Raw genomic sequence first — 21820 nt, forward strand, 5'->3', positions numbered from 1 at the left:
TTTGAACTCTTTGGTTATTACCAAAATACTCAATTAACTATTTACAGATTTAACATATTTTAAAGCATATTATATCCCTAGGTAGCATAATAAAAATTACCAAATTATGTGAAATTCACAGAAAGCAAAATATGTAAGTCAAGTTAATTAAAGTTAAATTTGCATTATACACTTGATTATCAGTCTTCCATCTTCATCAAAATTCCCCTGTCAGATGGAACCAGCATGTAAGGCACTTCTTTCTATTTTGTGTTGTGAGTTATATTCTATGTTGCCTTCTTTTTGGTCACTCAGACCCTTTCTTTTTACGGCAACTATGATGCCAGCATCTCTGAAATCTCTGCCCTCATCACTCTAAATGGACAGGAGTAATCCCTATTGAAGGAGAAGAAAATGTTCTGGAAGTGATTTATGGGGTTATAGAGAAACAGGCTCTACATACAATATGCACTGAAAAGGTCCTTGTCATCTAATCACCACATGCAATTATTAGTACAAGAGAGACTTTAAAGTTGGATATTTACCGTGGTGGATTTACTCCAATAAATTTTAAACACTAAATTCTTACTATTGTGCTGCAGAACTGTACAGTTACATCCACATTGTTGCCCTTTAGTTGCCCAGTCTTTCTTTACATTGATTCCTTTGACCTTACTAAACTTTAGCAATCATTAGACTGCTCTTTTCTTCTATGGGAGCAGCATGTTTAGTGTTTCCATATGAGTGATAACATGGTTTATGTCATCCTTCGACTGCTTAAATCCCTTTCTATAACTTCCTCTGATCATATTTTAAGTACGAACACACCAGTTAGCATGGGATCCTCAGTGCCACATATAACCTGGCATGGCTTTGCATTTTCATCATTACAGCACCACAGTGGTAGCAAGAGCATTAAGTAGTGCATTTCAATCTCAGCTAGATACCAAGTTCAAGACCATCCTGGGCTGTATGACACAGGCCCTTATGCCCCCCCCACACACTAGATTTAGATTTGTCCAATGGCTAGAACGTTGTATAGGTTGACATACATTAGCATATCACTGTCCTTCCATGTAGCACTACCACACATAGAAAATTATGCATACTCATTTTACAGAATCCATATAACACTTAACTCTTCTCTATTCATGCAATTTATCTTCATTTTCCACTAAAATATCAGTGACCATTTGTATTTGTAATCTTATTATTGTCCGTATAGAATGGGTTCTTGGAAGTAGGAACGTGTTTTAATTACATTTGAATTGCTGTTACATGACACAGTAGCTAAGGCAACATATAGAAGAAAGCATTTATTGTGGATTATGGTTTCAGAAAAGTGAGTACATGACCACTATGGCAGGGAGAATGGCACCAGGCAGGCAGGCTGGCATGGCACTGGAACAATAGTAGTGAGTTACATCTGATTCACAATTACAAGGCCGAAAGTACAAACTGGGAATAAATAGTATGAACAATGAAACCTCAAAGTCTTCCCTAGTGGCACACCTCCATCAAGGCCACACCTCCTAACCATTCCAAACCATTTGAACCACCACAAAAGCTGGATCAAAGGCATTTCAGTCTTGTGAGGTTTTAAATTATCTTTTTTCCACTAAATTGGAATCTTTTGACAGATTTTAAATACACTGAAACTACTCATTTGATGGTGATTACACTTAGGGCATATTTAAACATTTGATATTTGCTAATGAATCAAGCTTCACTCACCCTGACAGAATGTGAATTATGGCTCGCACACCTGGGACAGAGCTTGTTAGCTAGCATCTTGAGATATAGTAAGACAAGGGGACACCATGAGCCAGTATGGTCATAAAGATAATGAAAGCAAAATTGCTTACAGTTCTGTAGGTCATCTGAAGAAACTTTGCTCCATTGCTGAAAACCTACAAGTAGTTATGGCCATTTTTTACCATCCAATGTACTGTGACTTTTCTCTAGATATTGCTATTAATGTCTCTATCATTCAAATTTTCGATGATTTCATTACTACCAAAACTGCTTGTCTGTTTCCCAGCCGTCCGGCAGCTCAGACCCAAAATAATCAAACAGAAACTGTATTATTTAAATCACTACTTGGCTCATTAGCTCTAGCTTCTTATTGGCTAGCTTTTACATATTAATTTAGCCTATTTCTATTAATCTGTGCATTGCCACGAGGCTGTGGCTTACCAGGCAAAGTTCCGGTGTCAGTCTGCAGCAGGGCTACATTGCTTACAACAAAATAACAGCGTTAAGCATGGCTTCTTGGTAGCAGCAATTTCTCCTATTTGCTATCTTTGCTAGAGGCAAGTGCATCTCATTCAAGAGAGGCTTCCTGACTCAGCCTTTGCTACCAAACTTTGCAGCTCTTTTAAGAGGCCCTTCCACAAAACACTTAAATGGTGTTTATGAATAGCCTACAGCATGCTTCTTAGTGGCAGCATAGACCTTGAAATTCCAGAGTTGTGACAATAAATGTGGCTCTAGCCAGTACCTCCAACATGAGGTTAGACTCTCAAAAAGCTAAAGAATGGGCTGGATCCAATGTCAGAGTCATGGCTTTAATCCTAGCCATATACTTTAGCAAATTAAAAACTCATGTCGTCAGAAAAAAGAGATACAGTAAACATAGTTTCAGACGAAAAAAACCTCTAAACAGTTTGGGGTGGGTTTAAAAATATTTGTAGGTTTGGGAAAGAAAAGAAAAAAAATAAAATTCTTAAAATAATGAAGAAAGAAAGAGAGTAGTTGAGTGTGGTGGCACACACCTTTAATCCCAGCACTTGGAAGACAGAGGCTGGCAGATCTCTGTGAGTTCAAGGACAACCTGGTCTACAGTGTGAATTCCAGGACAGCCAAAGATACACAGAGAAACCCTGTCTCAAAAGCCAAAAATTAAAAATAAAAATAAAAGATATAAAGTTTAAAATAAAGCCACATAAAGATGCGAAATAAACAGAGAGTCTGGATACTGTATATTATTGTGTTATCTTTAAATTGTATGACTGCTGAGGAAGGAGCAACAACTGCTAAAAGACATTTGATTATTAATGCTTCTGAATTAATGTAACATATATATTTTTAAAATGCCTTGACTTCTAAATTTAAGTCAAAAGATATGTTACTTTGGAAAAAAGGTTTTGTTCTTGTTTCCACAGGAAACAAAAGGCTATAGATTCATTCTAGGTTAAGAAAAATCAGGCTTGATTAAGAAAGGCCAACTGAAGAATCTCCAATAGGAGCAGTAGGTCCGGATGATCCAACATTTCAGAGGATGTCTGTTGGAGTTTCCTCTGAGTTCTACATCCAGAACAGTTTCAAGACTGCTGGCTGAGATGATCAAGCCTCACAGAATATTCCAGTCAGGATTTTACCATAATTCTAAATTTTCTTTAGGTCCCCATAAGATTATCAGCACCCCCAATCAGCAGGAAGTAGCCTAGAAAACTACACCCACATTACCAAAAAATGGACTATGCATATTTTCTTTGTTTAGAGTATTTGTTACAAGTAATTTTGGATAATGCTCAGGAGATTATATTCAGAATTCTTGTTTAAAAAGAATTCTTGTTTAAAAAGGGGGCGGGGAAGTGCTGTGGGACAATGGTTTGCACACTGTCAATTGTATTTTAATAAAATGCTTATTGGCCCATAGCCAGGCAGGAAATAAGGGTGGGACAGTGAGAATAGGAGAATTCTGGAGAGAAGAAAAGTCAGTCTGCAGTGGTCACCCAAACACAGAGAAAGTCAGATGCAGAGCAAGCAAGATGTGACTACCTCACTGAAAAAGGTACCAAGCCACATGGCTAACACAGCTAAGAATTTTGGGCAAATGTAAGTTATAAGAGTTAATAAGAAGCCTGAGCTAACAGGTCAATCTGTTTATAATTAATGTAGCCTTCTGTGCGTTTATTTGGGACTAAACGGATGTGGGACCTGGTGTGACAAAAACCTCTGTCAACACCCTTTGATTCTCCCAACTGTTTTTGTTGTATCTTCTGTCTCATTTTCGCTTCTGTTGTCAGTAGAAGCTGATTCCTGCAACTTTATGTTTCATTTTTTTTATCTTGTCTCTAACAATGCTTGAAAAAGTTAAAAATGTTATTTGCCACTCTGAGTTCAAATAAAATTCTTGTTGAAATTGACAATTTTCCTTATTTGTTTGTTTGAATTTCCCAATCTATGCTTAAAACATTTCTTTCAGTTTTTAATTTATTTATAACTTTATAGCTAAACACTGATTTCAAAGACTAGACATAGTGTTGCATGTCTGTAATCCTAGCAATTGGGAGGGTAAAGGAGGAAGTTCAAGATATGAACCATTCCACAAGTTTTAAACCAGCCTGAGTTTACAAGGAAACACTGTATTAAAAAATACAGATATAGATGTAGATATGAATTTATTTCCAAACACAGTTTGCATGATGTTATATCTCAAGAAGAATGTATAATAGAAGTGCCATATTAAATAACTTATCTTCCAGGTGGTTTAGAATCTTTGAAATCCCTTCAGCAACTAACTGTGGACCATAATCAGTTAATCAGCACTAAAGGTCTTTGTGAAGCACCAACCATCGTATACTTGGATTGTTCACATAATCATCTTACTGATGTTGACGGCATCGAACATTGTGGATTGCTCCAAATAGTAAAACTGCAGGGAAATTACCTAAGAGAGGTAAATTATATAAGTAAATAATACCCATAACCAATGTAATGTCCTTTTAATTGAAATATCTACCATATATTTTCAAAGCAATTTGAATATTTTGTTTATTTTTAATTATCAACTGTATATTATTTGTAAGTTACCTTTTTTTCTTTTTACTTTTTGTTAGAATATATTAATTACACATAATAATGATTTTTATTGTGGTATTTCCATACCCTCTCCTTGTAACACATGAGCACAATATATTTTGAACATATTCACAAAACACATTACTCTCTCTTCCACTTCCAATACCAGTTATTTCCCTTTTGAACTTGTTGCCCTCTTATATCATTTATTTTGTATGTGGACGGGGGAGAGAGATAGAAAGAGGGAAAAAGAGAAAGAAACTCAGTGAGTTTCATTCATGCTATGTACAGGAGTTTGGCTAGGTAATGTTTTTTTCAGGAAAATTTAAACACTATTACTAACTGCATAGAAATCTTCAGAGAAAGGTAGGGCTTCATGGGGCATTTAGCATTCCATGACTAGGTGTTGTCTAGTCTAACTTAGAGGTGATCTTTTGCAGGTCGTCTGACTGCTAGTCATTCAAGAATGTAATAGCTGTGTTGTGCCCTGAAGATAGTGGTCCAAATGCTCCATCTCATTCCTTCCAGTCTTTGGCTCCTTTTTAAAATGTTCTGTGAGCTTTGGACAAGCTCACAGACGGGCATTCACACAAGTTTATTCTTCTTTCTTTGATCAGTTGAGTCTATACAGTCACTACTCCAAACATTATTGAAGCTGACTGCAGTAATATATGATAATTTGCTTAGTTATTGAGAAGACATTTTTGAAAGGCACATCGGGTTTATTTAACAAAATACCATCATTATCTTCTGTAGAGGGAAGTTTCTGCACCACCCAATCTCACAGCTGTTCAGTCCTGAAGAAATACACGGAGGCTTATATTAACTATAAACTGTTTGGCCTATTGTTCAGGCTTATTACTAACTATCTCTTACAACTTAAATTAACCATAATTCTGATCTATACTTAGCCACATGACTCGGTACCTTACTCAGTGAGGTATTCTCATCTTGCTTCCTCTGCATCCGGTTGGTGACTGCTTTTCCTCTTCCTAGAATTCTCCAAGTCTTGTTGACCACCTATATTTCCTGCCTGGATACTGGCCAATCAGTGTTTTATTAAACTGATATGAGTGACAAATCTTTACAGGCTAAAAGAGCATTATCTCTCCACATTCTTCCCATTAGAGCTTATAAACGTCCCATCGATGGAGCTTATACCATGTTTACTGAACCAGGCAGGAATTTTCTCCTGTAGAGGAAGCAATAAATTCAATCAGAGAGCAGTTATTTACTTCAATAACAGATTCGCCACTGTTGCGCTATTGGGTTTATGTCACTTGTCTTTTAAGTAGTACTGCATACAGGTATACAACTGAATATGAACATTGATGAAATTCTTTCCAAGAAGCCTGTATAGTTTTTTTTTGCACAGTCTGAGAGCTAGATAACAAAGAAGGGTTCAGCCCTGTTCCTGTTTTATTTCTTTATGTCATGCAACCAAGGCAGGTGGAGTCTTCATCAATAAGATCTTAACCATGTAGTTCTGGTAATCAATCAAGACCAGTGGCAATTGCCCATATATTTTATGGACCAACAACATGGAGATGGGAACACTCTTGGAACTATAATTTTCATTTAATAACACTTAGCTTCTGGGAGCAACTTCATCTACCAAAATAGGATACCATCATAAAACCCCATTTTTTATTATATTTCCTTATGATACTTTCCTACAACTTTACTTTTATCTGATCATCTGCCCCATGTAGTCCTGTGGCCCATTTTCTTGCCTTTGTCCTGCTTCCCAACATCTGGCCTTCCATAGTTGTATTCTTATATTCTACTACCTCTCTTAAATAGCTTTCCTGTTCATTGGCCCCTTTTCATTATTTTACATTTTTATCCTCTTAGGAAAAAAACCCAATTTCTTGTGGTGTCTAATAAGTATAGTTTAAGGTAAGATTCTCCAAAAACTAAACTATGGCATATCATAATATTTCAGTCTCACATAGTTACATAAGTTGGAACACATTTATCTACTATCGACATTAAATTGCATTTTGTCACAAAACTTCTTGTAAAAAATATTAGAAATAATAAAATTAGTTAGTAAGCATTTTATCCATACTAAAAGACTCATAATAATAAGCTTTGAGTTACTGTTTATTGCTTATCAGAATGTATATCTCATGAGCTTTGGTAGACTCTATAGTTTTAAATTAGTTTTGGAAATATTTTGCCTGTTATCAAGTAATGAAATATATTTAATTGCAGCCTCCATCCTTAAAAGATCATGTTCTGCTTAGAGAATTGCATTTGGATGACAACAGCCTCTTAAGTGTGGAAGTACTTTCTTCGTGTTGGCTGCCTCTGCTGCAAGATCTTAGTATCGCTCAAAACAGGTGAAAATCTATTTTATTTTAGGAATAGTTATTTAAAATTGCTGTGTGAGGTACATAAACTAGAAAACTTGGGATTCCTGAAATTAAATCAGGATGCATCAAAATAAACCAATACACAAGATACACATATAACTATCTAGAGGTTTATAAACTGAAGTGGCTGAGTTACCTGAGGCGTCCAGTAAAATCTTCTCTCCATTTGCTTGTCTTTTGTTGTTGTTAAAATAGATTTAAATTTGAATTTCACTGGTATGTAAAGGAGTAGCACTTAAAATGTCTTAACATTAATATAAACTGAGTACCTGCATCTGTAGGCAAATTAGAGACAATCAAATATCTAGATCATTGGACTGAATTATTGTATAAAGTCAAAATATCACAATAATGTGTGTCATTCTTTCTCTCTGAGCTTAATGTATTATTGAAACATGTTCAATCTAATATGATTAATTTATTAACCACAGACATGTGGAGAAAGATGCTTGAACTACCTATAACAAGAAATTAATTTTTTGAGTTACAAGATATTTACAAGACCAGTGAGAAAGGACAACTGTGTGCTTGCTGATAAACCATAAAATACGTTCTCTCATTTTTTGCCAAGGAGTGTTTATATTTTGAGCATGTGTGTATCGAATGATTTAACCCAGTGATATTAATCTTTGAAAATAAAAAACCTAAATATACATTTTAAAGTCACATTAGATTATTGTAATCATATCTAAATTATGAAATCTGTCTTGCAATTAACTGAACATTGCTTCAATTTGAAGTAAACTCCTTCAAGTGAAACCACATATTACTTTGGACCAATTTGAATACATAGGATCTTTTTATAAAAAATACAATAAAAAATGAAGTGATCAATTATGAGTTGGACACACATAGTAAACCATGCACAATACATATATTGGACAGAAGTAGTTCTCAAACCATATTTCTAACACTAGAAAACATTTATATTAAGAAAAGCATAAAAGAAAAATGCCCTTAGTTATTTGACTGCTTTAAGCCTATGAAATATTCTTTCTGTCAAAGTTAAAATATCACAGGTGATGATGAGTTTTGGCTTTATCATTCTCCGATGATATTCCCCTATCAAGGAATCATTCAACTACACCAATTCAGTTCTTGGATTTAAGAATGATCATTGGATACCTTTAGCTCCCTTGTCAAAAATTAGGTGCTCATCGGTTTGTGGGTTAATATCCGGGTCTTCTATTCGATTCCAAAGGTCGATTTCTCTGTTCTTATGCCAATACCAAGCTGTTTTCAATACTGTAGCTCTGTAATAGAGTTTGAAGTCAGGGATGGTAATGCCTCCTGAAGTTCCTTTATTGTATAAGATTGTTTTGGCTATCCTGGGTTTTTTGTTTTGCCATATAAACTTGATTATTGTTTTCTCAAGGTCTGTGAAGAAGTTTGATGGGATTTTGATGGGGATTGCATTGAATCTATAGATTGCTTTTGGTAGAATTGCCATTTTTACTATGTTGATCCTCCCAATCCAAGAACAAGGGAGATCTTTCTATTTTCTGGTATCCTCCTCAATTTCTTTCTTCAAAGACTTAAAGTTCTTGTCAAATAGGTCTTTCACTTCCTTGGATAGAGTAACCCCAAGATATTTTATGCTATTTGTGGCTATCGTGAAAGGTGATGTTTCTCTGATTTCCCTCTCAGCTTCTTTATCCTTTGTGTATAGGAGGGCCACTGATTATTTGGAGTTGATCTTGTATCCTGCCACGTTACTAAAGGTGTTTATCAGCTGTAGGAGTTCTTTGGTAGAGTTTTTGGGGTCACTTATGTACACTATCATATCGTCAGCAAATAACGAAAGTTTAATTTCATCCTTTCCAATTCGAATCCCCTTGATCTCCTTATGTTGTCTTATTGCTATTGCTAGAACTTCAAGCACTATATTGAAGAGGTATGGAGAGAGTGGACAGTCTTGTCGCGTTCCTGATTTTAGTGGAAAGGCTTTGAGTTTCTCTCCATTCAATTTGATGTTAGCTGTCGGCTTGCTGTATATTGCTTTTATTATATTTAGGTATGATCCTTGTATCCCCAGTCTCTCCAACACCTTTATCATAAATGGGTGTTGAATTTTGTCAAATGCTTTTTCAGCATCCAATGAAATGATCATATGGTTTTTTTCTTTCAGTTTATTTATATGATGGATTACATTGATAGATTTGCGTATGTTGAACCAGCCCTGCATCTCTGGGATTGGAATAATTACTCCCAATTTTTAATATTATAATTTCATTTACTTAGATGTAACATTTGTATACTAAGGTGGGTCATGTTATTTTGAGAGCTATAAGATTGAGTGGCATATATTATAACCTTTATAAACTTCTTGGAGAAGAAAAATAAGCTTGTATCATGTCTGTCCAAAATATCATTCAGACTAAAAAAGGACAAGCATCATTTGTAATTTTATAGAAAAAAAACATAATGCATGTATATACAGTGTAAGTGTATAGATAAATGGTTCGAGGATAAAGGGGGCATGGAATTATGTGGAAATATGTGAGGAACACAATCAATGTACCTTATATACTGATAAAAAAGGAATATACAGTTATTAAATATCATGTATAATTATAATTGAATGCACCGTATAGAATTTTATAATACTATTACTTATTTAAGTGTATTTTCATACTATCAAATCCTTTGCATATATCAGCATATGCTGTTAGTAAAGCAGGAGACCTGAAGGCACATGAGGAAAAGAAATTATTTCCTAATAGCATAATATGTAAATAGTCTCAGGAGTTAGTCTTTTCTCAGCAGATTTATTTCTTTAGCTATGATGCACATCACAGTGTTCTGTCTGTGCAGTGTGTGCAGAGCCACATAGCGGGTGTTAAAACTCAGATAGACCAGTTCAGGTTTGTAGTTTGAATCTGTGACATCCCAGTCAGTTTGCATGACGCAGATCTTTTCATTGTCGAAAACGTAACTTCTTCCCAAGTGTCAAAGCACTGCTGTTACCTACCTTCTGCTGCCAAGTTCTACTATCCTCCACATGGGGAAAGAATGTGAGTCCAATTAATTTAAATAGAGACATTTAAATGTCTTAAATAGAGACATTTAAGATGCAGTTGTATAGACACCGTTGGGATGTCTAATTAGGATACTCTTACATGGTTTATGTTTTCTTTGATTTTTGGTAACTATTTCCATCACAAGGAAGAGATTATACATCCACATACCTTCTTTCTGCACAAATGGAATAGATATAGAGAGCAGTATTTAGTGAATATTGTTTGGAATACTTGTTTCATCCAGTCTTCTGTTTTAAATTTTCATTAGGCCATGTGACTGGTTTAAGTTTGACTTGGAGGAGCTCTAACTGGAAGACTCTCTGGCTAGATAAACCGTCCTACTTCCAGTCAGACCCTAAGTGGGGGCAGAATGGAAACTTACCCATTGGGTGCTCATTGTACAAATCTTTGCTTTTTTGTCGTCTTTGAAAGTTATATCTTTTAATGCCCAGGGCTAATGTGACAAGGTCAAGTCGTATTAGGTTTTCACTAATGTCCCTTTGTCTTTCTGGTTTGAATTTTCTTGAAAAAAAATATTCATGAAATGTCAGTAAAGGGAAAAACTACGAATGCATGAGTAAAAGGAGTCTATGATCAGATTTCTACCATCACAATGGATAGTCATAAAGATGCATGAATAGCTACTTTCTTTGACTAAGATTAAAAAAAACAATTCACAAATCATGGTTTTAAAAGAATGAGTATGTGCATAGATAAAAATGCATATTACAGAGATATTTAACCACAGCAGAAATTTAATTGTTTAAAGTGATTTTTTAAGAAGTCATACTGTTTTTAAGTTCTGGAATGGCATTGCTTATTTTCTCTTCGTGTTTTTAAGTATATATCACCATGTAGCCTTGAGGAGTACACAAAATATTATGAAGAAAAGAAAATAACTGTACTATGAAGAGTAAATTAATTTACTTGGTATTGAATTTTAGCAGAAAGACAAAGATTTCATGCTAAAATGTAGCAAAGCTACAAACATAATTTTGGTTAAGTATTTTTATGCTATCACTTGAAGAATCAAAATTTTATGTCTGTAAACTTATCAGGAACATGTTCAGGTCGGAAGCATAAGATGAAGTCTTACATAAAATAATGATCTACCCACAATGCTTTAATTTTGTACATCTTCTTCCTCCTTTTCCTCACCAACCCCCTTCTTCCCTGGCTTTTATTTGTTTATCTTCTCTTCTTCCGTTGTTTCCTGTTACATTCATGTGACACTTAGGTCAATTTTATTCTTAGGTTGTACAAAGAAGTTTGTAGTTCCATCTTTTTGTCGCGTTTTCTTTAAGTGTTTTTATTCTACACCCTATCACCCATGAGACTCTTTTAAAGAAGGGGCAGCATATAGGATTAGAATGAATGGTTATATTGTGCTTAGGAGTGACGACAGTGAACGGCATTTTCCTCCAGCCTCGTTAATTCATATAGGTTTCATCAGTAGTATCTTCTTTCCTTCTCCTAATGCAGAACAGGGTAGTACAAGGGAGGAGTCAAGGTGCACACAAGGGTTAGTCTGTGCCAGACACCGTGAGGCTTTTAGCCACAGTGCTGCTGTGTGACTTCTGACCTTAGAATAATAGTTATAATAGGTTTAGACACATACACACACGCGAGAGAGGAGACAGAAAGATAAAATTAGTTTGAATTTCTCAGCTTTTACTTGAATATAAATATAAATATATATACTTATATATGTCATATTTTAAGTATCATTATTTCTTGCTTGAAAGTAAGTTAATATTTCTAATTGTGAATGAAGCACAATACCTTAGATTTTATGTTGATAGTAACTCACTTTAGTCTAAAATATTATTTAAAGCAATAAAAAGTCTAATCAGTTATTTAATTAAAAGTTTTTTTTAAAAAACTTTGTCTGTGTATGCACACACACACATACATACATGCATATAAAATTATAACCTGTTGAGTTTGTTTTTGCTGTTTATATGTTTTCAATACTACAACTCTGCATTGAACAATGAATAAGAGGACCAAAGCCTGGGAGAGGCTGCATCTCCTTTCAGCAGTCCTTAGTTCCTTTAGATTTTTGTCTGGTAATGGAGCCCTGTAAAATTTCCTCTTCCATGGTAAAACATCCTCTGATACTGTCATTATTTCAAACTTGTTAGTGGGACTGTTAATAGGGAAAACTTTCATAGCCAATTCTGGCTCTTATATTCTTTCTGAACCCTTTTAGAATGTTCTCTGAGCCATAGATTCTGTAGAGGTGGTGTAGATGTATTCTTTAGAGCTAGCTCCTCAAGATTTATTTATCGATGCACTGTGACCAGTGTGGTTCACACACACACACACACACACACACACACACACACACACACGCGCGCGCGCGCACACACACATGTGCACCCCTGAATGTTTGTGTATAACAATAATAAGCAAAGAAAAATAGGCTGTCAACTTGGAGGGGACATGGTAGAGGTTTGAGCTAATGTAGTAGGGAAGTCCTGGAATAATGAAATATGGGGGGAGGGGGAGTGATAACATTTTATTTACATATAATATAATCATAGTAACCCCCACAAAACAAGTTTGTACCTTAATGATTTAGACCATGTGCTTAAACTAAAGGAGGAAATAATGTAATTTCTGTATAGCTAGCTTTATAAATATATTAAGCAAAATAATAACCAGATAACTACCCGTTTTAATCTGGATAGCAAATACACATCTAAGCCCATGGTATTTGTGGCTGAAATTAGCAATTCCACGGTAGTTTATTTTTTAAATGAATCAAAATCTCCCATTATTGTAATGTTCCACGGTAAATTCTCTTTAAAATTGAACTTCGATTTTCCATAATAGGATTACTTACATTCTTTATAAATACTGTTACTCAATGTTTTAATTTTACTGCATTGTACTGTACAATTAGAAATAATTATATATAATTTCTTATAATTATATAATTGCTTAGATAAATGAGTTGTCCTTCAAACAAAATAACAAGAATATGCTTGTTAATTTTTTTAATCATGTTAATATTTTGTTTTCAGTTTAACAACAATTGTACCACTTTTTCATTTTGTGTCTTTGGAAAACCTTGATGTCAGCAACAATTGCCTTTCTGGTAAGGTTGGGATTCTATTTCTTTGTTTCTGCTAAATAATAGGCTTTTCATTTCTGTTTCAAATAAAGTGAAGAGTTGTTCTGAATACATAAGCATTTGTATACATGAATATGAGCAAAAAGATTGCTGCTAGCTTTTTTTATTCCTGCCTATTCACCCATTAAATGTTTGTTAAAGCATTATGAATTGAATGAATCCCCCTAAGTGTTTTTCCCCATTTACTCTTCCAGTTAGCTCCTTCCAAGCAGGAGCCACAATCTTATTTTCCCATCAAAAGCTACAATGACAATATATATTCTCCTGGACTTTAGTTGGATCCCTGAGACGACTGACTAGGTTTCATGATGTTGGGCATGAAAATAAAATGTCATTTATAAAACTGTTGAATAAGTCTTAGCATCAGGTTTATTAGACCTGCTCCTAACACTGGATACCTGGGCTATTTTGAACTTTTTCAGCCTGCATAATACCCAACATTTTGTCAAGGCCATGTAATGAATTCTCAAAAGACGTCTCCAATATTCCTGAATTTTTTCTCAATATGTTTTCCCACATATTCTAACCTCATTTCTAACAGGTTACACTTTAATTCAGCAAAGTAGAATATTTATATTGCACTGTCCTTCCAGAGGAACCAAAGTGTTCTTCTAAGAGAAGATTATTGAGATTGTAGAAAAACTAAAAGGACATATTGTGTGTTTCATTTCCATCAGATCCTGACTTAACATACGTATGTCATGTCTGTGAGTCTTTGTATGTGCCCACAAGTGTGCGTGTACAGTCAGTGTTAGTCTTCTGGGTGAAATCAAGTCTCTACACATTGCTCTGTAGAGCAGTCTACATTCACCTATAAGCTTTAGTTTTAAAAGTGGAGAAGGTCTATGTGATTCTGTCTGTTATAAACTTTAGCACATTGTATTACTTTATATTTGGCGCTATAATTTTTGTTCTAGGTATAGTAGAGCACTAAGAACATTATCTCACCTAGTTCTCAAACAGCAAGAGGGTCTAAAACTGGATTTTAGAAATGAGTTGTCAGAGTTTGTATAGTTGCTAAATGGTGGAAACATAGTTTTATACTAGTCTATGTTCTACTCAGTATCCTCTCTTTTCTGAAGACTTTGGGGTATTCAATGGGAAACAATAAATACCATTTTAATTGGGAAAATGGTGATTTATTTATGCCCAATTATGTTAAAATTATCTATGTAACTTTGCTAATTTTCTTTCGTCCTTCCTTTCCCCTTCGTTCTCTCCTCTCTCTCTCTCTCTCTCTCTCTCTCTCTCTCTCTCTCTCTCCCTCTCTCTCTTTTAGATCTTACAAGTGTCATGTGTTGGTTCAATGCATGCTACTCTCTCCGTGAGCTTTGTCTCACTGGAAACCCAGTCCTTCAGGAAACAAGCTGGAGGTAAGGAACAATTTTAACCAGTGAATATCCTATTTATCATTTCTTGGGGCAAAATATGGTACCAAATTTCCTTGAAAAATTATTAAAGTTACCTGAATAGTTTATGTTATCTTTGCTCATTATAAAACATCATTATCATAAAATATTTTCTCACATATAGATTTTCTCACATGGAGTTAATGCAAATTTGAAAGTATGATTTTCATGCAAGTAGTTGATGAAAAGTACAGTTATTATTGAATTAGAGAACAAACATTTTCCACCAATTTCTTGTGAGTCCGGGTAACCATCTTAACTTACTATTTCAATTATTTCTTTCCGAAAGTTGGATTGATAAAGTAAAACTGATGAATTTCTTACTTAAAAACTGAGCCTGTCAAATTTCAGTTAGATCAATTGTTCTAATATACATTCCATTATCTAAAAGAAGAGATTCATTTATCTAGAGGGTTTAAAATCAAGAAGTCTATAAAATATGGATTTGTTAATGAAAGGACTCAGGCAACTTGGATACAGTTAGTTTCAGTGAACTTTACATAACCTCATGGTACCAACAAAGGGATTAGTTATAGATTTTCCCAATTGGTTTCTTACTTTCATGTCAAGCCAGTGATAACATGCAAAAAAACTGATGTACGGGGGGGGAAAAAACTCTTTTAAAACATAATCCACAGGCAACATTTGAAATCTCCTTTGAGAATTTGTTTCATTGACTGATGATTAATGGAGCTTGGTAAGTGGCAGAATATGCACCAGGAAGTTTTCACTAAATGAAATATTGATTTGGCCCTCGAGTAGGAGGAGCCCAGCTGGAAAAACTAATCTTGAAATCTCACAGTGTTCTTATACTTCATTCCCTACATTAATCAGCCTTCTCATATATTCCCCATAAGCTCACGTGGCTGACTGCTGAACTTAGGGACAATCCACACACTGTTGTCTTTTGCAGGTCTGAGGACTGCTCCCTTCAAAAATTAAGGGAAAAAAACCCTGTTTTTCAAATAAGTAAATCCATTATGAATCTTGACTATATGTCTCAGAGATTTTAACATATTGTTTCTATCTTGAACATCCATGCAAATTTTTTACATCGTAAAGAATTTCAAAATATTCTGATTAAAGTGAACTGCTTGGGAAATTTGTGTGTAGAAGTGAGAAAGACAGCTTCAAAATATGCCTATAATAGAAATTCAAGCTCAGTCTTCACCTAAAATATACTCCCTAACAAAAATACTTTATATGCTATTCATGTCATTAGCCAGATGTAAAGTACTGATGATAGAAATACTATTTTGTCCTTTTCTTATCTGGTATTTTCCATATTGAACAGCTGCCAAATAGTGCCAACTGCAATATTTTGAAACACATCTGACATTCAGTGCTTTCCTTAAAACTATTTGATTTTCTTTGTAAAAGAAAAAAATTCTTTAATAATTTCATAAAAATTATTTTTATTCTATTTGCCCCCCTTGCCTTCCAGAATGCATCCACACCTTCCTACCCACCAATCGTAGTACTCTACCTCCTGCCCCTCCTCTCCTTTCTGTCCTCCCCCTCCTCCTCCTCCTCCTCCTCTTCTTCCTCCTTCTCAGTGTATGTATGTGTTGTGTGCTGCATACCTCCTCTTGAGTACAGGACCTGCTCCATAGTATGACTGACTTAGCATGGGCCACACCATTAGAAAATACTGTCTCTCAGTAACTTTCAGGTGCTTATAGCTCCTTGGCTGGGGTGGGATTTTTTGCCCTACCCTCCACCCACCATTCAGGGGCACTATCTGGTTTCGACTTATGCATGCTTTGTGCACACTGTCATGATTCTTGTGAATTCCTACATGCAGTTCACCTGTTGTGTCCAGCAAACACCATCCTGGTAGGAATCCACCAACTCTGGCTCTTCCGATCATCCCACACCCTCTTCCTAAAGAGTCCTGTACCTTTTCTAGAGGGGATCCGCCCTATCTTAATGTCTTGATAAGAATTCCAGGCTTCAAGTAATTTGAGAATATAGAGTTAGTAAAACAGTAATTTTCTCACATTAATTTGTTCATCCTTTTTCACTAGTAAAACTAAATTTTTATCATGATACGTTAATGTCATTAAATAATAGAGCCATACATCTAATTAGTTTATATGCTTATAGTCTTCTTTCAATCCCTTATATGTACTAGTTATCATTAACCTTTTATTGCATATGTATTGTTTTCCCATTTATTGAAAATAGATTCTTTTCTTATATAAAATATATCTTGATTAGAGTTTCCCCTCCCTCTGCTCCCTCCACTTCCTCCCCAACTCCTGTTACATCTTGATCTATTCCCTTGCTGCCAGTCATTGGGAAAGAATAGTTATTTATTTTAAAAATGTTCATTTTTTGAGGATTTCCTATATAAGTGCTATATTTCAGAACTACTGATTCAAACTTTCCTCCCTCCAATTCTCCCATCCCCCATCCCTCCTCAACTTCATGAACTCTTCCTTTTATGTATATTTAAATATATCCCAACACACATATATCTATATATTTAAAATGACTGATTCCATTTAGTATCCCTCATATATACATCCACATACATTTAGAATGATCACTTTTGAATTTGATAATCTAAAGAAGGTTGACTCCCCCTTTTCTGGCAGTCATTATTGGTCTATATCTCTACATTAGTGGATTCTTATGAGATTTCCCCATTCACAGTGTGATCTGATTATACAGGTCTTATTTATCTGGCATGTTTTTATTTTATTTTATGGTTTGGCTTCTATTTTTAAAGTTAAAATATCTATAACTTTAACACTGTGTAGTAGTTAAGTTTCTTCTCAGTAGATACTTTTGCTTTAAAAAAGACATTATTTAGGCATTTTCTTTAGAGGAATAGTATTTGTGCAGATACGCAACCCACAATTTACCAGATGAAGTTTTGGTATCGCCAGGCATTGTGTTTTCAGAGCATTCCAAATACTACGGATACAATGATTCAAGGTCATATGGAGCCATTTCAGAATAACAAATAGGGATGTTATCTCAATTCATGCTTTGGGTTGAATGTCTAAGTCAAAGAACCAATATGTTGGATTTTATGGGTATTATAATACCAGTCCAAGTATTACTTCCTTTTGTTATTTTGTTCTCATTTGGCCAGAATGAGACCTGAGACATGGCTGCTCAAACAGCCTTTTACATTTTTTCAATTGGTCCAATCAAATCGAATCTAGCATCATTTCCTTCTGTTGAAAACTCTGTTCAATAACTTGTATTATTTTGTTCAATGAAAAATTGTTATATTCTAAGATGTATAAACTTTTTAAACCATGTCCTAAGTTATAAGGTATAATAGAAAAATTGAATTACTTTTTCTTATGATATATATGTATATACACGTGTATAATGTGTATGTGTATAATGTATATACCACATAATATGGGTATAATGTATCATGTTATATGTATGTATATACATATATAAACCCCAAAACAACAACAGCAAGCCATGACACACTTCATTCCTTCATTTACTCTAGTCCATTCTGAAGAGTAAGATTTCACACAGGAATAGACTTGGTTCTGGGAATTGATTAACTAAGGGCTTTTGGAAGAGAAGGCAGTGCTCTTAACCTCTGAGCCATCTCTCTAGTCCTCAAAGGTTTGCCTAATTCTAAAGTAAACAACAATTTTCATAGGCATTGTCATTCTATACTTCCTCCCTTTATTCATTTTATAAGAGGGCCATTTTTGTATTGTAAATTTCCAACACGGATTCTCTCATTAGCAATTTGAGGTTACTATTCATTGTAAGATAAAGTTATAGGAGCTGTAAAACTCATCTTGTATATGACAGAATATTAATATTGTAAATTAATATAAACTAAATTTAACTCTTTCCTGAAATAAGCATTGCTTATTATGTGATATTTTATGGTTATTTTAAAACATAAGTCTTTATTAAGATTATTAACTTTTTCCTTGTTTCGAATAGGCATTCTATACTTAAAGTATTACCAGCTCTGAGAATACTTAATGGTGACGTGTTAAATTCTCAGTCTGATGTCCATATTGAGGAACACTACCAGCAAGACCTGGGAGGTTTCTTGGCACTTTGTCAGAACCAACTGGAAGAGTTCAACTTACTAACTGAAAAGTATATCACACAGAAAGGGTAAGATTCTGATTTTCTTTCTGCTTTATTTTAAATAAATAATTTAATGTAAACACATGATTAAATATGTTATGATAATCACAGTGACATTAGTTTGATTAAAGCTGTGTTTCTGGGGCATTTTATACCTTTACTATTATCTAATAGTTATAAATTTATTCAACAATTATTTTTCACAAGATTATGTATCTTTCACGATTTCACAATTGAAAAGAATAAAGAAATTTGAAAACATACAAAGTATATGGCACTAGAATGCCATATTATGCATTTATAATATTTATAAATTATTCTACTACTATATATACTTTGAGAAAGGCTGCCACTGTTTCTACATGTTTGGAGGACAAAACCTGGGAGTTATCCTAATCCATTATTAAAAACTGAGAACTTAATTTTCCTTACCTTGAATTTTGAATACATTACAATGAATGAATTGTACTTATTTTTCTATAACAGAAGTTAAATATTTCATTGTTCCAGAAAACATATGAACATTAATATCATTGTTTCACCTATAATTGTTCCATTATAAAGAAAAAAAGGTAGTATTTTCTTTCCTAATGTTTAATGCAATTACTAATCCATGTATGTTTGTTTATTTAATGCATCTTTATGTTTGAGATTCTAACATAATTATATTATTTCCTATTTTCTTTCCTCCCTCCATGCCTTCCTATGTACTCCCTTGAATGGAGATGTCTGGAACCAGAGTCCATCAGTTTCTCAGTAATTCAGTTGAATTTGCTTTATAATTAGCCAAGAGAGGAAAATTGAAAAACCTCTTTAAATGCTAAACTCTTTTTTATTTAATTGTTGTTACAAATATATATGCCTTTATGTGTGTTTCTCTAAACACACACACACACACACACACACACACACACACACACACACACACTTTTAGTTCATGAATAACTTATCTCTGAATTAAAATGGGCCTAAAAGCTTCAAATCTTTGGTCTTGTTTGACACAGATCTTAATAAGATATTTCAAATTTTGTTCAAAGTAAGATAAAATTGCTATAAATGATTAGAAATGAATTATGATAAAGTGTGTTGCCAATTATAAATGCAATCCAAAATAGTAAATTTTATTTTTAAAACATATATGTCTTTGTATCAATTGGTGTAGTTCTACTTATTTAATGTTCTTCTCTTTTCTGTGTTCAGGGGCGTTCTCACTTTGCATGCTGCAGACAAACTCTGTCACTACTATAAGAACTTAATGAAGCTCAGTCAGGAATGCAGACAAGTACATGAACATGGGGACACAAATATTATCAAGAATCCTGAAGCAGAAACCGATAAAATCCATCCAGCCCTTTCAAACACCAACAGCACACTGCAAATCAAGGGCTTTCATTCTCAGACAGACAAATACAAGGCAGATTCACCAGATACTGCTGAAAACCTGATGGACGAATGCTCTAGACCTTCACCAGTAAACTGTGAGGAACCAGAAGGAAGAGGTCAGGAGCAAAATATGACAGAAAAGAATGAACACGGCAGGATGCATAGTCCATCCCCTGCAAGAGTCTCATTCATAGAAATGAAGATGGCAAACTCTCCAATGAGTAATCATCAAAGTAGTGAACATAGTGAAACAAGGTAAGACCCTTCTATTTTGCCAATGTTATAGCTACTGTTTGCATGTATGTCTTAGAAGAGACTTTGGATTTTTAATAGTAAAGAGACTGAAAAAATTATGAGGACTTTGGTATCAGACTACATACATTTTTATTATGCTATGAGCGGTAGGGTTATGGAAATGGAATGTGGTGGTTTCAATGAGATACCTCTGTCTCAGGCACTTGAATCCTGGGTTTCCAGTTGGTGGTGCCTTTGGGTATGTAACATGGGGTGGGGCTGTTTGTTATTTGGGTTTTCTGTTCCGCCCCGGCCATTCTGTAACATGGTGGGGGGGGCTGTTTGTTATTTGGGTTTTTTGTTCCGCCCCATCCCCCAGCTATTTAGTCCCAGAGAAAAATCACACTGAAATCTCTGTAAGTTATAATGCTGATTGGCCCATTAGGTCAGGCTTCTTACTGACTAACTCTCACATCTTGATTAACCCATTTTTCTGATCTATGTTAGCCATGTGGCTTAGTACCTTTTTCAGTGGGGCAGCTCACATTCTGCTGCTTCGGTGATCTGGGCAGGAGTGGGAGGAATCAACTTCCTCCTCCCCAGAATTCTCCTGCTCTCCTTGCATCATTTCCACTTCCTGTCTGGGTTTCCCACCTACACCTCCTGCCTGGCCAATCAGCGTTTATTTAAAACATGATTGACAGAATACAGACAATTCTCCTGCACCATGGGAATGTTTAGGAGTCATGGCTGTTGGGTTGGGATAGATCCTTGACCCCTGGAATGACTTTTTCCAAGCTTTTGTTTGTTGTTCCTTTCATGTACTGAAAAATTGCTTAGTAAGTTTGATTTCAGAGTTTGGAAACTTGGCTGGATAGTCTTGCTGCCAGGGCCCCCTTCCATTTGTTTCAAAGCAGATCAAGCCTTCCCAGAATCTCCTGATTTCTCTCAGTATAAATCTTGGCTGCAAGATCGTTTTCTTTCTCTTCTAACTCTACATTTCTTTTTGACCATTTGCTCCTCTTCTTTGTAGACCTGCACAATAGTGTTTACTAGTCACCACAAGAGACTATCAGTATTAAATCTTTATGCAGTCTCCTCTGACAAATAATTTAGTCTCTTAAATTTTAGAGTTAGCATCAGGAAAGTACTTAGGTCATGGGGAGAACTTAGTCTCGTTTTTGTTTTGTTTTTGAAAAATATAACAACAATATTCTCTTTTACTCTATATAGTGTTGCTCCCCTCAGAAACGCATTGAGTTGAGTCTCTTGGTCCAAATTGCTGTCAGTATTACTCTCTTCTAAGCTCCTCTAGGATGGCTCATTGATGCATGTACAGTAGTCAATCACTTCTCTAGTCCTAAGTCCCAATGTCATCTACAT

The 21820-nt window shown here is 34.8% G+C and overlaps 1 protein-coding gene across 1 annotated transcript in view; it reads left to right on the top strand.

The window, feature by feature from the left end:
* Nucleotides 1-21820, top strand: part of Lrriq1 (leucine rich repeats and IQ motif containing 1) — a 158677-nt gene that overhangs the window by 42861 nt on the left and 93996 nt on the right. Inside the window, 6 exon segments of the mRNA XM_087901977.1 lie at nt 4470-4663; nt 7003-7130; nt 13213-13286; nt 14602-14695; nt 18668-18847; nt 20021-20458. Coding sequence (XP_087758103.1) covers nt 4470-4663; nt 7003-7130; nt 13213-13286; nt 14602-14695; nt 18668-18847; nt 20021-20458 — 1108 coding nt within the window.

Source organism: Myodes glareolus, chromosome 26 (genome assembly GCF_982192425.1).
Source record: "Myodes glareolus chromosome 26, mMyoGla1.1, whole genome shotgun sequence".
Classification (NCBI taxonomy): Eukaryota; Metazoa; Chordata; class Mammalia; order Rodentia; family Cricetidae; genus Myodes; species Myodes glareolus.